Source organism: Diuraphis noxia, unplaced genomic scaffold, assembly GCF_037042655.1.
Source record: "Diuraphis noxia isolate RWA-SAM2 unplaced genomic scaffold, SU_Dnox_SAM2 contig0002, whole genome shotgun sequence".
Lineage (NCBI taxonomy): Eukaryota > Metazoa > Arthropoda > Insecta > Hemiptera > Aphididae > Diuraphis > Diuraphis noxia.
The window spans coordinates 44,017,667-44,038,666 of record NW_028301712.1 but is presented as its reverse complement, the minus strand read 5'-3'; the positions used below and the strand labels follow the sequence as shown (position 1 = coordinate 44,038,666).

The 21,000-nt window shown below is 29.7% G+C and overlaps 1 protein-coding gene across 4 annotated transcripts in view; it reads right to left on the bottom strand.

Moving 5' to 3' along the window:
• The window catches only part of LOC107163776 (calpain-11-like), a 94,007-nt gene that overhangs the window by 11,824 nt on the left and 61,183 nt on the right, over window positions 1–21,000 (bottom strand). For 3 of the 4 annotated variants that reach the window (XM_015511353.2, XM_089220240.1, XM_015511354.2), the window contains 2 exons: window positions 12,539–12,710; window positions 4,888–5,183 (listed from right to left, as the gene is read on the bottom strand). In XM_015511353.2, coding sequence (XP_015366839.1) covers window positions 4,888–5,183; window positions 12,539–12,710 — 468 coding nt within the window. Of the gene's footprint in view, window positions 1–4,887; window positions 5,184–12,538; window positions 12,711–15,598; window positions 15,813–21,000 lie in introns of those variants that run through there. The other variant, XM_089220242.1, reaches the window with a different exon arrangement.

Sequence of the window (21,000 nt, the reverse complement as noted above, 5' to 3'; positions counted from 1 at the left end):
AGAACAACAAGACACAAGACCTACCATATATACCAGCAACATGGTTGCATATATCATACCGTATTTCTATTTCAAATTATGGAAACGTTCGATACCGCCTTGGGTGGTATCCGCGAACTGAGACGAGAGACGAGACAGTAGGTTTTCAGAATTCATCGTCATAGATTCATCGACGTATTCCTCTGTTTGAGTACTCTTTAGGGATTTGATATGTGTAATTTAAAGTCAAATGAATAGCTGAAATATAAAATTTATTGCAAATTAGCTACTCAGTTGTTAGGCTCAACAACATAAGTAAGTATTATTAAACGTCACCGGGTCCATGATCCGTTACTTTAGTGGAGGTTCGTCGTGGAGGAATGCAAATTTTGTTTAAGTGGGGTAATTATTTTCCATTCGACGAGTGAATTCTTTTTTCCTTCATTATATTATTTCACGTATACTATGTAGATACTATTCGCGAGCTTTAGATCTGGGTGCATGATGAGACATTTTGTAGTGTAAATTAATATTACTATTATTTTCGGCCGGTAAAAAATATAAATTCTCATCCATACTACATAGACGAACTGCTGCTAAATATCTTAATTTATTTACATCTAGACCGGTCCCGGAATAACGCGAACAATAACTTCAACATAACATTACCTAATAGATTGTATATATTATTATTGTGTATGGTATGAAGCGACGGTCCCTGGACGACACAAAATATTATAATATTCTCTACGAACGCAATATTCCGATTCCACTCACACCCACGCCCACACACTGTCTGTCGAGTCATTATAAAATATATTATTTGTATAATATGAACACGTCGACGACGACAGTGGTCGAGACGGAGATCTGTCGCTGTTGCAGCGGTGTACCAGCCATATTATATATGCTACCGTGGGAATGATGGTATTGGACACGGATGAATACCGTTAGGGCTAGAAGTATAAAGTCGTATAATAAAATATGACACGTCGTGTGCATAATATGATTTAGATGTTATATTGTTCGACGTATGAAATTGAATTTTTCAGTCCGAAAAGATTGTGAGCTATGACAAAGAGCCGCACGCTCAGAGTTTGACATTGCTTTAGCGGACTCACGATGCTGATGAGCATAGATCTACCTAATAGCATTTCCTTTTAAAGGTGCTCAAATAATTGTATTTCGAAATAAGTGACTATATACTACAATAATAACGAACAATCATACGTTAAAAATAATTACATTTTGACTGATATGTATATTAATTGTAATATTATTCGATTAAAAAAATATTAGGGACCTCGTAGATTTTTGACTTTTGATAAGTCACCGCTATACAGTTCTATGCTATAATTTTATAACAATGAAATCGGCTTAAAATATTGGTTGAACAAATATCCTTTTGTTTGCTTGCTCAAACTTTATCAACACATTATATCTAGTATTTGCAGGGAAATAAGGTGAAGTTCAAATTTGTCAATACTCAAATTTATTGTTTTCTTATGCAACAACAGTTTTAAAAACGCGTATAGAGTACAGTGTTTTGAGTAACTATATTATTATCTTTTATTCATAAGAAATCGCTTGTTAAAACCATTTTCATATAGTTAATTTTAACTATTTAATAATAAGATATGCTTAAAAATAAAATTACCACAACGTTTGTGTTTATAGTATTTTAGTAATATTGTGCGTTTTTTAATGGGCGCGACCAGTATTAGTGTATTGCATAACAACATTGATGATGATGAACATTAAAATATTTGTTACCGGTGTGGCTGCGTAGATGTCGCGACTAATACGATTATACAAAGAAGATTTGAATAACATTTTTAAGGCGACATCTGACATATTTTTCACGTAGGTAAGCGCGTTTCGTACCTATGAATTAAAAAGTATTTATTCAAACGCTGTATTGTATGTTAGTGTGATCTTATGCAATGAATTACCATAGGTATTAATATTTATTACATTTATAATAAGCTAATTTATGAAGTTTTTATTGTATTTTATTAACATGACAGATTTCACATAAGTCACTTAGTGTAAATAATAAATACTAAAATACGTATATTAATTATTCATTCCGTATAAAAATGTATATAGAAAAAAGATGTTCATCAGTTTTTACTAATATGGCAAATTTAACTACTGTGATAGCGACGTCAGTTGTCAATATGCGTATTGATACTTGTAAGAATAAAACGTTTTCATTCCTATATAAATCGTTTTAAATTCTAGTGCAAATGCAAAATAAAACAGTTTGACACATACTACGCGTAACATTTTGATAATGTTTAATTTGTAAAAAATAAATAAAAAAATATTTGATTTCGTGTGAATACCATCTACGTATTTCATAATTAGTAACTAAACTAATATAATTAGAGAGATAGGAACCTACATTTTTCACATAATTATTCAACTAATTAATTTTGTCCTCGACGGTAATGTTTTATCAAATAATTATGTAATGATTTTGTAATGATATAATCAAGAATAAATATAGTATAAATATAAAAATTATAAATATTACATTTATACCTACATAATTAAATCAGGATTTATAATTGGCAGTAATAGATAGTATTTGTATAGATCAGTAAAAAAAAACCTGACAAATGACAATTTATATTAAATAAAGTACTTTTATAAATTAAATTAATTGGTTTATATGCTTTTAAACAAACAAAAATATCCATGTGTTTATATAAAAAATGCATCTCTATATCACAACTGCATTTTTCTGATAAAATCATCTGTACTTTGAAAAAGTTTCTTCTTAATAATATCATACACAAATCATTGATATAGCGTATTGAAAATAAAACGTGTGCGATGTTCACTAATAATGGGCATTATTCAGAAAAAGACTATAATAATTTAAAATATCATAGAAAAATGTAATTTTGAATAGTATCGATGTCAGTGCCTTTAATAATAATCCGTATAAGTAATGATATAACGATGCATGATTGTTCGATAAAACGTTACATGGTATGTGGTTTTTGGAATAAAGTTTAAGATATTGATAGCACCTCACCGTGGTCTTCTTAACTGAGAAAATGCATAATAAATTCTTTATTTACCTCCAAACACTTTACATATTTATACAATTTATTATCTATTATTGTTACGTGTAAAATATCACCACCTATCACCTGACCAATTTTTCCACTAGATATCACAATAATTTATTGTGATGCCTGTAAGTATAGAATGCGTGCTACTGGGTAAATAATTATTATACATATAGTAGGTAACTAAATTAATTTTTCAACATTATGAAAATTTTCTTTTATGGTTATGTTGTACATTTTTGCCTTAAATACTCAATAATAAACCGACATTTTATCAACACTACACATTATAGATTTACTCAAATCACACGACGCTCCACATCACTAATAAAAGTTATACCTGAATAAGTCTAATTGTTCTCATGCTATATTTGTACAAAATTTAATATGTACCTACTTATAGAGTATTACTCGGTATAAACCGTTCACATCGTTTAACCATAATTATTATACGGAGTTGATGGTGGAGAAAGAGTGGGGGTCGAGTAACAAAATATATGAATCAATTTAAACGAAAAATGAAAAAAAAATGGATTTAAATTATCATACAAAAGAGATTGAGTGTCGGACACTACAATTTTCGAACAACAATATAATTAATATAATAAAGCCATGGAATGGCCGCCACTTATAAAACTAGAAATCTAATTGTAGAGTTTTGTATATTCATATCATAATATAATATAGTCGTTAATAATATTTTTAATACAAAATATGATCATAAGTAAATGAGTTCCACTCAAAAATCGTTTTCCTAGTACCGACTGAGATGATTTATAGCTTTTAAATTTAATATAGCAGCTACACTATAAACACGCCGCCTCTACATAACGACGAAAACGCCCGCGCATTGATTTCCTCTCCCTACAACGAGTGTTCTACAACCAAAAAGACACCTCACTCAGTATATTTATCCGACATTTCTCAACAGCATTTATTAATATTATACATAATATCATTACTTTATATACACATTACGTGCATCTTTATATTATTTATAGGCACATAGTCCATAATTTATAAACTGACGATTAACGCTTGATTAACTCGTTGACTCTTATTAATATTGTATAATATAAATTATAAAAGTTTGAGACTTAATATCTTGCTGTAGTGTATTTGAAAGAACATAATATTGTAAGAATCATCTTTCATTAAAAATTTCAAATTTAATATTTTTCTATTTAGGACTTATTTAATTACTTTTATTTTACAAGTAATAACAAAGTATACAATGTATTATATTATAGCTTGAATAATAGACGATACCATAGACGATAATTTTAATAATATTATTTGATACTGATGAACTCAAACATTTTTTTCGGAAAAAACATTCAAATAGGATTACTGTATGGGCACATCATCTGATTAGGACCTGTACCACTAAAGATGGATTTTTTATTAACCTATTTAACATTATATTCAGTGAAATTTTTATGAAAGATTATATAAAATATGGAATATCACCTCAGCTATATAAAATATTATAATATATTTGTATTGTGAGTATGCTTTATATTTCACATCCATTTAGCGTGAATCAATGCATTTATGTTTTAATGACATTTTCATTAACTGTGACAACTGAAACGTCATATAACATATTAATTAATATATATTATATTTCGTGTAGAGTTTATTTATTAAAAAATAAAAATACATCAAACGAATATATTTTTAAAAAGTAGAAACATAAAACACAATACAATATAGTCAAATTATAGTTTCCATATCCGATGGTGAGTCTTTATTAATTTAAAAACGATTCCTAACATAATTGTATGCTTTAATGTTGTGTATGTGTTTAATGTTTATATAGTACCTGAACAGCCCACAATAGGACGTGGTGGGGTCGAACGATTGATCGAGGGGTACGACCCTGTCGAGGAACTTTGGCGTCAGAGTCAGTGATGACACGGCTGCCAAAAAGCTGTGGTCGCCGAGTTCACCGGGCTCAACGCCACATCGTCCGCCTACCCCACCGATGGTACCGTTACGAGTCGGTTCGCCTCCAGCACTACCTCCACTGCCAACGCCCGCACCAGTCGACACAACTCCGTTTCCCTGGGACACCAACCGCGTCGAGTCCACCATAAATTTGGGCCTCTGACACATTTCCTGAAATAGAAAATTAACACAATTGGTCAGATATTCGTATTATTTTATATATTATGTGATACATGCGCATCGTTTTAACTAATGACCTGGAAAGATCGAGACTTGATTAAAACACTTTAAAATAGGTATTTCTGATTTCGTATTTATATTTGAAACATGCGCCATCAATAATGTCACATGCAGCAAAACGCTTAATAATATGAGTGGTAAAGTAATGAATATGATTCTTTACCTTTTTCTATTTAAATTTATAATAGTGAAAAAACCAATATATATATATATATATATATATGTTTTTTGATCACCATTTAAACAATTATATTTTTTCAATAAGTTAATTGTTACATACAATACTTTACATGCTTTACTTATGCTTTACTATACATACATACTTTACTTTTTGAAAAATTTGATAATTCTAAGTATTATAATAATATTATTTATTATAATATAGTTGATTTTTGTATTTAATTTATCCAAGAGCTATTATAAAAAATAAAATATGTCTGCTATATAATATGTATTATGGGGGTGGAGTGGCCGAGCGGACTAAGGCGTCTGTTGTGACGCACGCAGTCGCCGGTTCGAATCTCGGTCACGGGCGGCATCGCTCTTTGGGCATTTCGCGATGTCTGGAGAGAGAGGCTGCCGCCCCCAAAACGGGCATGGCAGTAACCTACGGGTGCCCATTCAAAATTCTACCAAAAAAAAAACCTACAGTACATTCCCTTACACTTCTCCAGGGGCTAATGACCTCAGTTGTCGAAGCCTTAACCCTAATAATAAAAAAAAAAAAAAAAATATGTATTATGGCTTTTATTTTTTGTATTCTGTGCCGAAGCAACTTATTGTTTTTGAATAATCAATTTTCAATTTTCGAGCAGCTGTTATTATTCTTATATAGGATAGGCTTTATTAATGAATACGAATTTTCGTTAATTTAATCAAACAATAAGTAATAACGGTAACTGTAACGTTATTTTATATAATATGTACATAGGCTTGACAAACTAACTAAACCATAAACTTTCTATTATTTCCGCATCCTACACACGGTTTGGCAGCTGCTTATGAAATAAAAAAACTAAACAATATTTCATTACAATTGAATATAATTTTGTCGTTTATAATAACTATTCTATACGAATATTTTCTTATCGTGTTCTTTACATAATGTAACTATTAAATTCAACACGAATTTAATATTTCTTTGTATCGATCAAATTTAATTATCATTACAAAACCTACGATAAATATATAATATAAGAAAATAAAATACATTTTTTATATTGACTTAATGCCAATACTTCATCGTAGATATTGTGGATTATTCAACAAGTACCAACTAACGAAATGGCAGCTGATACCTGGTTTATTGACGTTATTGAAGATCTGTAAGTTTGGCACTTCAAATTCAAAATTTTAAAGTCAAACCATTATAAATAAGCTATTGTCCAATTGGTAATAATTTAATCTGAAAGATTGAAATTTGTAACCTAAGTCTTAACACTCGACTTGGTGTTTGTTTTAATGGATGCTGTAAACACTAATGACGAACCTCGTCATTAATTATATACATTTTAATAAATGTTTACATACGAAATAACCATGATCATGATTTATTGGATTGCGGAAGCTGTGTTATTTCTATAATTATAATATCATTCTTTGATCCTTTGATCTTTGGTCGTAGAGTTTTATAGTTGAATATAGGCACCTTTTTTAGATTTTTTTTAGTATGGTAGAAATGCCATAATCACGGGCTATAACGGCTGTTATTCAGTTAGAATCGCAGTGACAGTGATATTTGTGCCTATGTAATCTATAATATATGATTATAAGTTATATATAACTTGAATTTACAGTGGTAATTGTAGAATGTGATTTATTTAATAAGATGTTAAAACAAAATAAAAGTGGTTTATGAGTAAAAAAAAAGAGAATAATAATAATGTTTTAAATTAGGTTGAGTTGATATATAAAAAAGTCATTCGTTCGAATTAAAATCACATGAAAAAATGCCATACGGTATCTAGTATAGGTATTATAGTATGGTGCTCTGTTCTGTAATCACTTGGAACTAATTATGCGGTTCCATAAAAAGTTATCTTTCAAATATCGCAACACGCAATAATGACCACACACACAAATACGTAAGAAATACACGGTACCTATATATCTATATATCATACCTAATAATAACGCTCGTCAACGTTTACAGTCGACCAGCACTCATCAGCAGAAATATAATATATAAATATATAGAGGTACAATAATGAGTCTACGCCATGATTTATGGCCATAATAGAAAAAAAAATATCTCGAGCTCAAAAAGTAAAAAGTAATATTGATAGCACGTTAATTTAAATCCTACATCTTTTAATAAAAGTGTTAAGTATACACTTGTAAAAATATGTATCACAATTATTATCGAGACGACCAATATTGTTTTGCACCAAATCAAAACAACGTTACAGTCCATACATATTATCAACAATTATTGGAAAGTATGTATCTTTCAGCTACCTACATGCGCTGCTATGTCATAGTGACATCGATATAACTATTAGTTATTACTTATAATATTGCAATTTAGGCACAATTTACATACCTACCTAAATGTTATTAAAATATAATATATGAGATCACTCTAGAAACCGTAGTAACGTTTTAAGACAGAGGCAAAAATTATACTTAAATGTTTTTAGAGAATTTGAGAATGTTAAAAATAGTTATTATTCCACGTGAAATAAGCATATTAATATTATAGTGTGTTGGCTTAAGTTATCTTGCGCGGCGATAACGAAAATTTCTATTAAATAAATCAGGTTGCAATTAAATTTCTTTGGACTATGTCGTTTATTAAAGCCAGTGGTTAAAATTAACTAAGTACCTACTTATAATGTAGATCACTATCGTTATCTGAAAAAAAGTTCATGACAGTCACTGAATCATCGTGACTTTTATGCTAATGTAGAATGATACATTCTATGTACACTTGTTTTTTTAGTGATTTAGAAAATTAAAATCTATATGCCTTTACCACCAGTTAAATCTTCTGGTATCCAGAAAAACATAATGTATATTTATTATAAGTGGCTGAAGTAGTGAAGTATCATAAACTAAGTGTTTCGTTAGGATGTGTAACCAATTAAGAAAATAGAATGAACCTTAAAAATTAAAGAGAAGTATATTATTGGTTAGAAAATATAAATGCTTAAAAAAACAAAATAGTAAAATACAACGTTCAAAGAATAAGGAAATTTGCATTGTTTACATCGGAAATTGGAATATTGTAGTTTGCTAAACGCTTATAATATGCCAAAAAAGAAATGTACGCTATAACTGACTGTATCACTCCAAATAAATAAAACTTAACGCGCTACTTTCCACAACAGCTTATAGAACTATTCAAAATAATTCAATGATGAAGGTGAATGCTGTGATAAAACTACTCAACATTAAAAAGAAATGATCTCGTCATGACACAAGCTAACACATTTCATTTTAATCCATATACAACGTCAATACACTTTCAGCGTAATAGTATACAAAATATTATCGTGTTCAACAGCGACGATAAAAAATACAATCGGCACATTAACACATTTTAACCTAACCTTAACGTGAGGTTAACATAATATTTCAATGTGTACATAAAACATCTGCGCATAGTAAATATATGTATATTATAATTTAATGGTAGGTAATGTTTGGATTTCAAGTTCACATCGACACAACGCGCACGAATATTATATAGGTAAATGCGAAATAAACATAAATATCAAAATATTATTATAAACGTGCGCGCGGCGGTCGTTAACTCTAACGATTTCTCAAGTTTGAGAAAATATTGCAAAGACATTTTTTAGAACAATAAAGGCTTCGTTAAAATAGCGATCAGTCTGTAATAAAAAAAAATAAATACACTTAAGAATAGAAATCACTATTTACACCGGTGATACCTATTATCACGACTTTTGAATTAAAATTATTTATCCTTATAATGCCAAATCACATTCGACCACAATCGTTACACGAAAAGGGGTAAAGCGATTGCATCGCGTTGTGCCAATTTGGACAACAGATGGTCTATTATGTGTATATTGTATAAAATACTGCAGCTAGTATTTGGGTCCTCTGGCGTTGAAATAATTCTGTCACCACTGGATACCACGAAAATCCCGTTTGCCAAACATTGTCAAACACACAGTCACACACACACTCACATACATACGTTTCAACGTTTTATCTACGCAACGTCCACCGAATGATTTACGACTTCACGGCGTTTTGCGATGATTTTACGAACTCAGCGCAGGCGTTTCATCCTACTCACCCTCTCTATCAGCCAGGTTAGATTATTATAATTTTTCCATATTTTTCTCTTCACGCATTTTGCACTGTATGCTCACGACATCTTCGATTAAACGTCGATAATCAAGACGTCTCGCTGTATCCTCCTTTGTACGCACACCGCCAGCCGACAAGGTGACGAACGGGATGTCAAATAATAATAGTAATAAATTATTATCGTATACCTAACCGTCACGTCACAACAATATATTATGAAACGAGACCCCCCGAGATGTGTGACGACACGCCCAAAAGTAGTGCTAATAATTTAAATTTTATTATGTTGTCATGTTCGTTGGCCTATCATAATTATAATATAATATAAACAATAAATAATATATTGACAGAAGCAAATTGATAATATATTCAGTGGTGAATTTAGGAATTTGTCATGGGAAGGGCCCAGATAATTTTTAGAATACCTTCAGAGCCTTGGGAGACTTCACCGCCTCCCAATAATTATTCTATATTAAGTAACTATACCATATTTATAAGACATTTAACATTCAAGATTTTTAATTATTTTATATAGGTAATATATATTTATATCATCAACTTTGTAATAATAATAAAATCATAATTAACTAATGATTTATATAAGTTATTCTCCATTAAACTAATGAATTGCTGACATAGTTAGTTATTCATGATTACAATCATTTAAAATGTATGTTTAAGTTTTATAAAAAAAAAAACACACTAGAACGTATGGCCTGCCAACTATTTATAGTAATAAAATTTAAATAATGTTTTATTGTGATAAAACATGATTACCTGTTAAACGAAATCTAATCGCCTAGAGCTTAACGCCATTTCATCAATAATGCATCCACATTAATTGGTATGTTCTATAGACCGTTTGTATTATGTCTATGGTTTGTTCAATAATCAAGAACTTGGTATTTTTCAACCATGTTCAGTACCAAATTGATAACAAAAAAAAATCACGATATTAATTATAGACTATGATATTAATTGAAAATAGTTTATAAAATCCTTCGTATCGTATGAAAAAAATACTTATTACGTATTACTCTGACATACGAAGAAAAAAAACACAAAGATCATCATATGATATCATATGATATGATTGTAAAACTAATAAGTATTCATCGCTCATGAAAACAGAAAAAGTATCCACTTGAGTTTATTTTATAATATTTATAATGCGTCAAAGAATGGTAAATTATTTGTAAAAAGGTCTAAAATCAGCAATCGTACATCCAATCCACATCTAAACGCTCACACATACGCTCTAATGTAACACATAGGTACTAATTTTCCCGTTGCAATATTATTTATGTTAAAAATGCTTTTTTAATAATAATATTATTAATTATTGTTAAGTGTAGGTACCGTATTTATCTCGTCTCTGTAACGACTGTAACATGTTGGAAAAATAGTAATAATAATAAAAACAGGTGAATTACGGTGTATTGACCTATTATAAAAACGTATATAAGGTAAAAATAAATAAATTTAACGCCATTCGTATTTCAACAATTTCGCTATATTAATTAGTCCAAAGATGTGTACAATATAAGCGAGAAAACATAATAACTGCAGTAGTTATATTATCCATTAAATTAAATAATTAAAACGTCTTGTTTTTAGTGTGTGTGTGTGAGTGTAGGTGTTTATGAGTATGTAAAAAAAATAATTATTAACTAAAGCGTAGAAGAAGTAAATAATAATACCGTATAAAAACCAATAATTAGCAATAATTGAGAAAATACGATGATGTTTACATTGCACTATCTACTATGGTGTTTGGAAGTGATGATGACGACAGCGTGTGATGTATTTTAGTCGATATGCTAAATAAATTAAACGTTTTTATTTCGGGTTTTTATACTTTGATTCGTATGAAAACGAATTATCAAACACACTTTTCTCCGAAATCGTTTATATACGTTGGTGGTCTCAGCTTCGGATGGATACTACGCGTGTTCTTTGGACATTGGCTTAAAAACACAACACACTTATAATGGCGTAATGAACATTTTTTGGATATGTAATTTTTTCGATGGTAATTTTATGTTTCCATAAGGCTTTTTCGTATTCTGTTTTCACTTTTTTCAGGGATGATTTGAGATCTACGACGTTCGCTTATTATAACAATTTAATAATATAATATACTTTTTAGTCAGGAATTTGTTTTAAAAAATTTTGAAGTACGTCTTTCGTGTATTAATTTCTTATTTTTTTTTACAAATTATTACGTACTTAAGATATATTATCATAGTAATGATTTTTGGAAACGAGTGAAACATTTCACATTGCAAAATTATTATAATATTGAAACACGTTCTAACATTTAAATGAGAAACTATCGCCCGCGACAAAAGCGTGAATAGACATAATATGCACGTGTGACGGATCTGGCAACAATCTCAAAGTAATTGCAGTTGAACTGTATACATTGGGCATAGGATTATTGGAGTGCATGCAACAGAGAATTATTGCCTAATCGTAGGTTATAATTTTAATGTAGTTGAAAATGAAAGAATAATTTAATTCTGCATATTTAAGGGTTTTGCAAATCGTTATACGTTGAGGTGTAAATCTAACGAGTTTTATATAGTTATTCCGTGTTATTCGTAGACACACTATCAAAATGAAATAATCTAAAATTGTCATACAGACGAATCAAAATATATTAGACCGGGTAATTAACAACCCTCGAATATGATAGCGTTTCATCATAAAGTAAACCATATACGGTGCATACAAACAAGTTTTCGTATTATTAGATTTGAATTAGTTCTTGATGAATTATTTTATTATTTTTAACTACAAATAAATATTTAACAAAAAAAGCGAAGGAATTTTTTTTTTTTTAAATTTATATTCAAAACAAAAACACTGTAGTTAAATGTTTTAATTTATTAATACTTAATTTACGGATTCTGTAATAATATAGTGCTACCATGTTAAGTCCCGAACCATGAATTTATTATGCGCATAAAAATAACTTTATAATAATATTATATGCTCACGTGCGGTCGCATCCATACGATGGGTTGTACTGCAGGCCTCTTGTTCTTGTACAGACATTTGGGACCGGCCGGAAAGTCGGGATCCTCGAACAGGGCGCCTCGTTCACGGCACGAACGACGCACCGCGTGATAGTTGGGCTGCTGTCTTGGTCTCTCCACAGTCCAATAACCCCTGCAACAACCAGATCGTAGTTCATTGTATTATTACTGCGTTAGAGTCCAGTCGGAGTGATAATTGGTCATCGTTACAATAATATTTGTAGGTCTTGCCGCATTTGTACATTAGGTTTTGTGCCTACGTGTACTTTTAGCAAATAAAATATATTGCAGGTTAGGCGGATGTACTAGTTTATAGATACGAATATCCGTATGTCTTTCAATCGATTTTAGTGTGTATTATTTCATTTAAAAGTAAATAAGGTTTTTCGATTTTCCGCATAAACTCGCGTAACGTAAATTTTTGTTGGTTTTCATTATGCATTTGCAGTGCTCTAAGGCGGAAAACGTATAAGTATTGGCCTGGTTAAAATATATCTACTAAGTGTAATACAATTATAATATGTGTTATAAGATATCATATGCATATATTATTATACTAGCTAAACTATTGTTATCACGATTATCGAAAACTGCGTATTATCAAAAAATTAAATCGGCTTCAAACAGATGCGATTGCTGATTGGCCATATTATGATGTAGGTATAGTCAAACCATCTTTTCTAACTCATGCTTCCACATAACGGGCATATTTTCTTGGTAACCCACAACAAAATATCTTCTATTTGAACCGTCTAAATAGCGAATACTTTTTAATAACGAAAAAATTTCAGCAACCGTTATAATTGTCCGGTAAATTATATGGGTTTCAAAGTACAATAAAATGGAAATGTATCTATTAATCATTATGTTTCTTAGTACAATTTTCATGTTATGTTGCTCTATATATGTCATACGAAATATATACCTATTAATTATGTTCAATAATGTTTTCTTAAATTTAAAATCGTTTTGAAAATCAGTAGAATATGTTATGTAAATTCCAAATCATATGCACTAATCAGTATAACGTCTAAATATCACTATATCTATTTATTCTTAAGTAATAATAGTTTAAGAAAAGTCAAAATTAGGTATGATAAAATGGGCGAGACCGTTTTCGACCAAAATCGTACCCTTCCCTTTTCGGTCGATTCACTTTTCAACCAAATTTAAAAAAGACTGACTCACTTTTCGGCCAAAACAAAAATGTATACAATATATGTAAAAAAAATACAATAATTGCTGCTACATAATATAGTTTTTTATAAGTTGCATAAAATGTTGTAAAATAACAATACTCGTAAAAATACAATTCTTGACAAATTTATTTACAAAACGATATTAATTTTAGACACACTAAAAATTATCCCTATTATTTCATTTATTTAAATTTTGAAGGTTTTTTAAATCGAATTCAAATTTCTTGGTACTATTCAGTACCAACTCATACTTTTAATAATTTGTCAAAATTACATAATTATATAATTGCCATAATTTTACAAAAAATTTGTTTTTGGTCGTAAAGGGAATCAGTCTTTTTTAAATTTGGTCAAAAAGTGAATCGGCCGAAAAGGGAAGGGTACGATTTTGGTCGAAAAGGGAATCGACCTTTTTTAAATTTGGTCGAAAAGTGAATCGGTCGAAAAGGGAAGGGTACGTTTTTGGTCGAAAACGGCTATGCCCGATAAAATAGTTATACTGTATACCAGATACTTAAACATATTGCAATATTTATTAATTTATTATAATTATGCGCGGTCATGCATTTAGTGAAAATAATAACATACGACGACAATAAACGGAAAGTAATGATGATTAAGTTATTGGCTATTAGGTTTTTCTTTAGGTCATATATTATATGCACTATACCTACAAATGCATTATGATGATTTACGATATATTATTATAATAACGGTAAAACGTATCTAATGCGAAATGATGGGTACCTTACGGTAACTATAGGTATACGGGGCCATTATACCAACCTACGGTGTACGTTATGGTATCATTTTCTGCGTTTTCACTATATCCGGTCTCCGGAAAGCAGTAAGTAATTTGTATAATCGTTTTAATTACATAAATACGCGTACCTAACCTACAAGTGTGACGTAAATAATATATGTTATATATATGTATATAAATATTATTATTTAACGTAATAATATGCACACGCATAATATACATTGTTGCATAGGTAATGCTTATTGTTATTAATATTTCAAGGCGACGAGGCATAATTTTTATTATAATTGCGCGTGCAAAAATAAAATTAAAAATATGTTAGGTAGGTCTAGTACACTGCGCGCACATCGAAATTAACACAATACGCACTATAATATAATATAATATTGTAATAACAGTACTTATCTTTATTGTCATTTTTATGCGTACGTATTTTTATTATTATAATTATGTATGTCGACTGGTGGAATTTGTGTATTTTTTTTTATACTAAGCGGTAACAGTGTTTCGTTGTCGAATACAGTTTCAATAAGACTCAAATTTTAGTAAGTAAAGGTAGTCATCACTGTATGCACACATATCGTCACCTTTTATATTGTGGTTAATTCGTTTATATCGTTCCTTCTTTTATATTTTGAATATTCATTTTTGATTATAAATTGTTTTTGTCCGTCTGCACTTTTGTCAATATTCGTCAAACACGCTGCACAAAATAATTCACGAACTGTTTCATCCGTTCGTAAATTAGCGGCGAGAGCATAGAACTTTTCCATACAGTGTATCGATTTTATTAGCTATCTTTACAAACGTATTGATTCAACGTATTTTTTTTATATATAAAATATTAAAATAATAGAGCATAATTTATCGATTATCAAATTGTATGTATATATTGTATAGAATGCAAACTTTTACTGTGATATATGTATATTTTTGATACTATAAAGGTCTATTTTTATCGTTGAAATATTTAATACATTATTTTATACATATTAATCGTGATAATCATAGTTAAATTTTTATGTACGACGTTTAATGTATAATGACATAGGTACTTACTACATAATTGTAATTAATAATAATACGTATTGTAACATAAAGTTAATATTTTAATGCTGTATAATAACTTCTTAATATTTAACTCTCGATTCGTAAACAACTTGTAACACTCACAAATATCTTTAGTTAGTTTTACGTTTAATGAAATAAAAACCAATGGTTGAGCAATACCATTAAATATTACTAGAAGGATAAAAAAGTAGTTTCATCATTAACGTGCCCCATCAGTGAAACCATTACTTGCAATACTGCCGGTCGTTATACCTACTAATCATATATTATTATAAAATGTTTACAATAAATAGTATCATTTTAGCTTATCAAGTATAGGTAATCTATTGCTTACTATTGCTCTTGTCTGTTATAATATTATTATTGAATTATTTAGACAATATATAAGTATGAAGATATAAAAATGTATGCAAATACAGTACAGTTACACATTGAATATACAAAAAAGTGGTGCTCGTAAACACATTGTAACGTCAATAGAATGCACCTAGAAACATTGCACAAATATACAGTACAAGTCAAACAATAAACTGTTCGTGTTTGTTTTATGTGCATATAGGCACCTACCTATGTAAATGTGACTCAATGTAAATAAATGATATATGAATAATAATTATTATTATGCATATGATAAGTTAAAATATTACATATTATCTGTAATAACCAAATTGTTGTTATAAAATATGGATGATAAGGTAAGTAGATAGTCATAAGCTTGTATACCTATAATGAAAAGCTAATGAAAGCCAAAAATTGGCTCAGTATGTTTATAATTGCCACTATATAACAAAAGTTAAATTTGACGTAGATAATATTATTTATTTATTTAATTAAATATTGTCATGGGAAAATGTCCAACTATAGAAAAAAATAACAGTGAATTATATATACTACACAAAATGTTAAAAAAAAGAAGTATATTTCTTACCTACTATAAATTAATATCTGGTAGTTTAATTCGTACTATACTATACTATATTAATCCGGTTCCGGTAGGTTAGGAATAGATAAGAGTATAAATTAGTTTTACAATCGAAAACATAATATAATGTATGTAAGCATCCATTTAGTGAAAAATAGATGAAGACAATATATACCATCAATATTGACATATTGTGATTTTTAATAAAATTATATATGATATGGACTCGATTTCATTAAACAGATAATATATATACGTATATATATATATATTGTTCACACTTTTTGTGTGTTATTTTAACTATACTTGCCTATATTGTTTTACAAACAAATATATAACAATAATTTATATGACACTATTTTTAGTAAATTTATTGATTATAAATGAGAAAGACAAATTAATGTGTGAGTAAATCGTTTGTAAGTAAATTCAATGTATATAAATCGTTAATACATTTTACGAATGTCCGATACTGGTAAGAGTATTGTCGTTGATCTTGTTTACTACTTTAGCAAGTAGTGTTTGAATAAATTATAGTAAAGATTATTTGTATGAAGCAATTTATTATGTAAATCTAATTTATCAAGTCGCTTAAGACTGATGAGTTTCTTTTCATTTTAAATATTTTTAATTTAAGTAAAAAATTGTATTTCAATCATCTGTAAAAGAGTATATTTAAATATAAAGTTGGCAATTTTTTTATAACTTGCAACTAATTAATTTATAAATATTATAGGTCTCATTTATAAATAATAACAAATAGTAACACATTTAAACTACAATTAAAATTAAATAAATGATATGTTTTTGTTCGTGAATCAATGTAGGAAAATAAAGTTTAAATAACGCCAAATAATAAAATTTGTCGTACACTAAGTTTACAATATATGTTTTGTCTATCATATTTACATTTTCGTCAAAATTCAAGATTTGGATGCATTTTTATTATCCGTACATCCAGTTCATAAAATGATTTGTTTCACTAAGTGGATAATGTCATACTGACATATTATCATATAATACACAGACACACACAGACACACACATATGCACATATATATATATATATATATATATTAATATTTATTTGAAACTCATTTTAAAAAACCAATACATAAGTTTATATATGAGAATATAATATTATGCTTATTGATAAAAAAAAGTACTAGTCCTATATATACACAAGTTATGACTGTTATTGCGATCTAAAACCACGATGTAGCATACAGTATAACATATTATATCTATATATAAGTATTTATAAATAATAATAAATAATAATATACAGCATATAATATATAATACCCGTTTAGCACTGTATGCGCATTGTACGATGTACCTAGGTATATAGTTAATACTTAATAACATATTAAAACGGTGAAAAAAAAATAAAAAATATGAAGAGATTGAATTTATAAACTCATAAAATAAGATAAATCACTCTGGCCCATTTTCCGAGTCATTAACGTTGGATTAGAAAATATGTATTGTACTCCAAAAATATACTCGTGATTTATAAGTATATCTTATAATACACACGGACTGCGTGCCTACCTAATACGTTACAACGAAAACCGTAACGATACGAATTGGTTCTATTGCAGGCACGGGGTGCTAAATACAGATTTTCTACTTGTTTGGGTGTATAAACTATATAAATAATATTATTTTATAATCATATATAACATATTTAAACGTTGCATTAAACACGTAATATTATACACTAGCTCTGCAGCAGTTGTATAATTGTACACAGACATTTATCGTATTATTGCGATTCGTTAATAGCACAGCTGAAATTATAATTGTATATATATATATATATATATATATATTTTTGTTTCTGAGCACGAGTGTGGCCGGCGTTTTGTGAACCGGTCAAATAGGTCATCTTCAATAGAAAATAAATCACGATGATAACAAAAATAAATAAACGGCGTAAAATGTTTTGATAATAATAGTATCTATACCTAGAGCCCGAAACGGAGATCTCAATCCTAAAACGCTAGGTTGAAAACAACCGCTAGGTACCTAGAATATCGACCGAATAAAATAACCACTGACTGCGTGATCTGATACCTTCCTGTATAATCTATGAGAATCAACATAATATTATAATTGTAATAGGTATATGTATATATATATATATATATTCAACGGATGATAAGTCTTTTAGCAGAAAAGATAAAAATATACAATTATACAACACACCAAAGAGCAATTTTATAAAAAAAAAAATAGAATAGAGCAAAGTAAAAATAATTGGGATAGTTTTCCAAAACATTAATAGTAATTAAAACAACAATAAAAATAATAGGTTAATGAACAGTAAGTAAAAATATTAATACAATCGATTCTAGATTTAAGCTGATTCATCTATTCAAATTATTATTATTAAGTCTAACTAACGTATTAGCTTTGAAGGTATAACGAGACATATTAAAAAAAATCAAGTGTGGCAGAAATAATATTGGCTAAAAAAAACGTCTCTATGGAGAAATGAATTAGTAACAATGTTTGTTTTGTAGAATGGGATTTTAAACAAATCTAAGTTGCGAGTGTTTTTACGAAGAATACGGAAATTTATTAAGGATAAGATCTCAGGACAAATGACAAAACCGTTTATGTATTAAATGTTATATTGTACATAGGGAGCAAGGGGCTAGGTTAACGAGTTGAAACATCAATTTGGTCTTAACTGTTTAAATTTATCTTATTGATGCACATTTGAATTTCACTTGACCGAGTAAAAATTTATCATTTACTTTTTCTGGTTTGTATATATTATATAAAGTTACACAGTGGACAATTTTCAACGACAGGAAGATTCGTGTTCGGGGGGTTTAGAAGTTTTGCAAGGGAGGCGGATGGGGTAAGAAAAAAGATGCACCAGAAGTAATTATTTCTTAAAATCATCAGCGCATGCATACAAAATAATAGCGGATATAAAATATAATATGAACTGTCCGCCATCGCGTCGCCGTCGTATAATAATATAATATACAGAGATGGTTGGGAGCGCGTGATCTATCATCATCTGTGACCGCGGACGAAAGTATTTCAAAGTCGACAACAGCCACGACCGGCCTCGGTCCACCTTCTCTTCTCCGACAGCGACACATCGTGTACGTATATTATATATATTATATATATTTTTATATTATGTATAAAAATATAAAATATAATTTAATAACGTACGCATGCGCGAACATACACAGACTCTTCGGCCCTTCACGCGACCGCTGCGGAAGCGTTTCCCGTTATCTCCTGCTGCACTGCACCAGCCGCCGCGCCGCCACTGATGACCAACGCGCACTCGAAATGTACAGTTAGCAACGCGGAAACAGGTCCGGTTTTGATCCGTACGGGCAAGTCTCCGTCTTGTCGGCGTGTTAAAAGAATAATAATAATGTATGAAATGACAAACACAATAATAATAATAATATCCGCCGGTAGATAGATGGCGGGCGAGGATCGGAATGCGCGGACAGCTCGCTTATTCCGAAACTTCACTCGGCAGTGCAAAAGAGATCGAGACGTTGTGGCGTAGTCATAATAGAGGACGACGTGCTCTCAGTCCTTTCGTTTCGCATAATGACTTACCTACCCATCCACTCGGAGTACGATGGCAGGTCGAAGAATATTTGTTTATCAATGGGTTTCTATTGCATGACTCGTCCACAGTCGTTATTATATACTACAGTATAGTTGTTTAGTGGTCGTCGTATTTAGAAGGAGCGTGAGGAGGAGATACGAAAGCACGTCTTGAGGGTGTAGCAATTTGACAGGTGGACTTAGTTTGAGAAATATCTAATATTATCGTTTAATATTTCCTATTAGGTTGCTGATAAAATTCTATGACGGCCAAATATTTAGGGAAGAATGAGATTAATTAAAAAACCGCCAAATGGTCTTATTGCTGATTTAATAATGATAAAAAATAACTTTTGCATTTTTAAAATGGTTATAATTTAGTTTGTTTAATTTAAACGTAACCCGTATACTTATGTATTAAGGGCTTAGGTCATTTACATTAATATAATATACATATTTTAATTACATATACCAGCACAAAACATACATGATAGTTCCTATACAATATTTAACCAATAATTATAATAATTGACCGTATGCATCGTTTGACTTTGAGCTTAGTATGACGGTGCACTGTTTTCACTCAATAACACACATGTAGGCACCGTATGCCTCGATAAGTGATGGCGGCCGATGCAAATTCATCACACTTTTTTCTGTACACAGTGTAGAATCCGTGCATAATGATAATAATAATATACAATTTAACCATTAATGCAATAATAATTTAACGATGATAATATTAAAATTAATAGGTATTATATAGCCTATATAGGTGTTTTACCGCCGCCGCCGCATCATTATGCGAGCGAGCACTAGGTTTGGCGTGCAACCAAAGTGCATTCGTGCTGTGTACGCGTGTCGACTGCAGCAA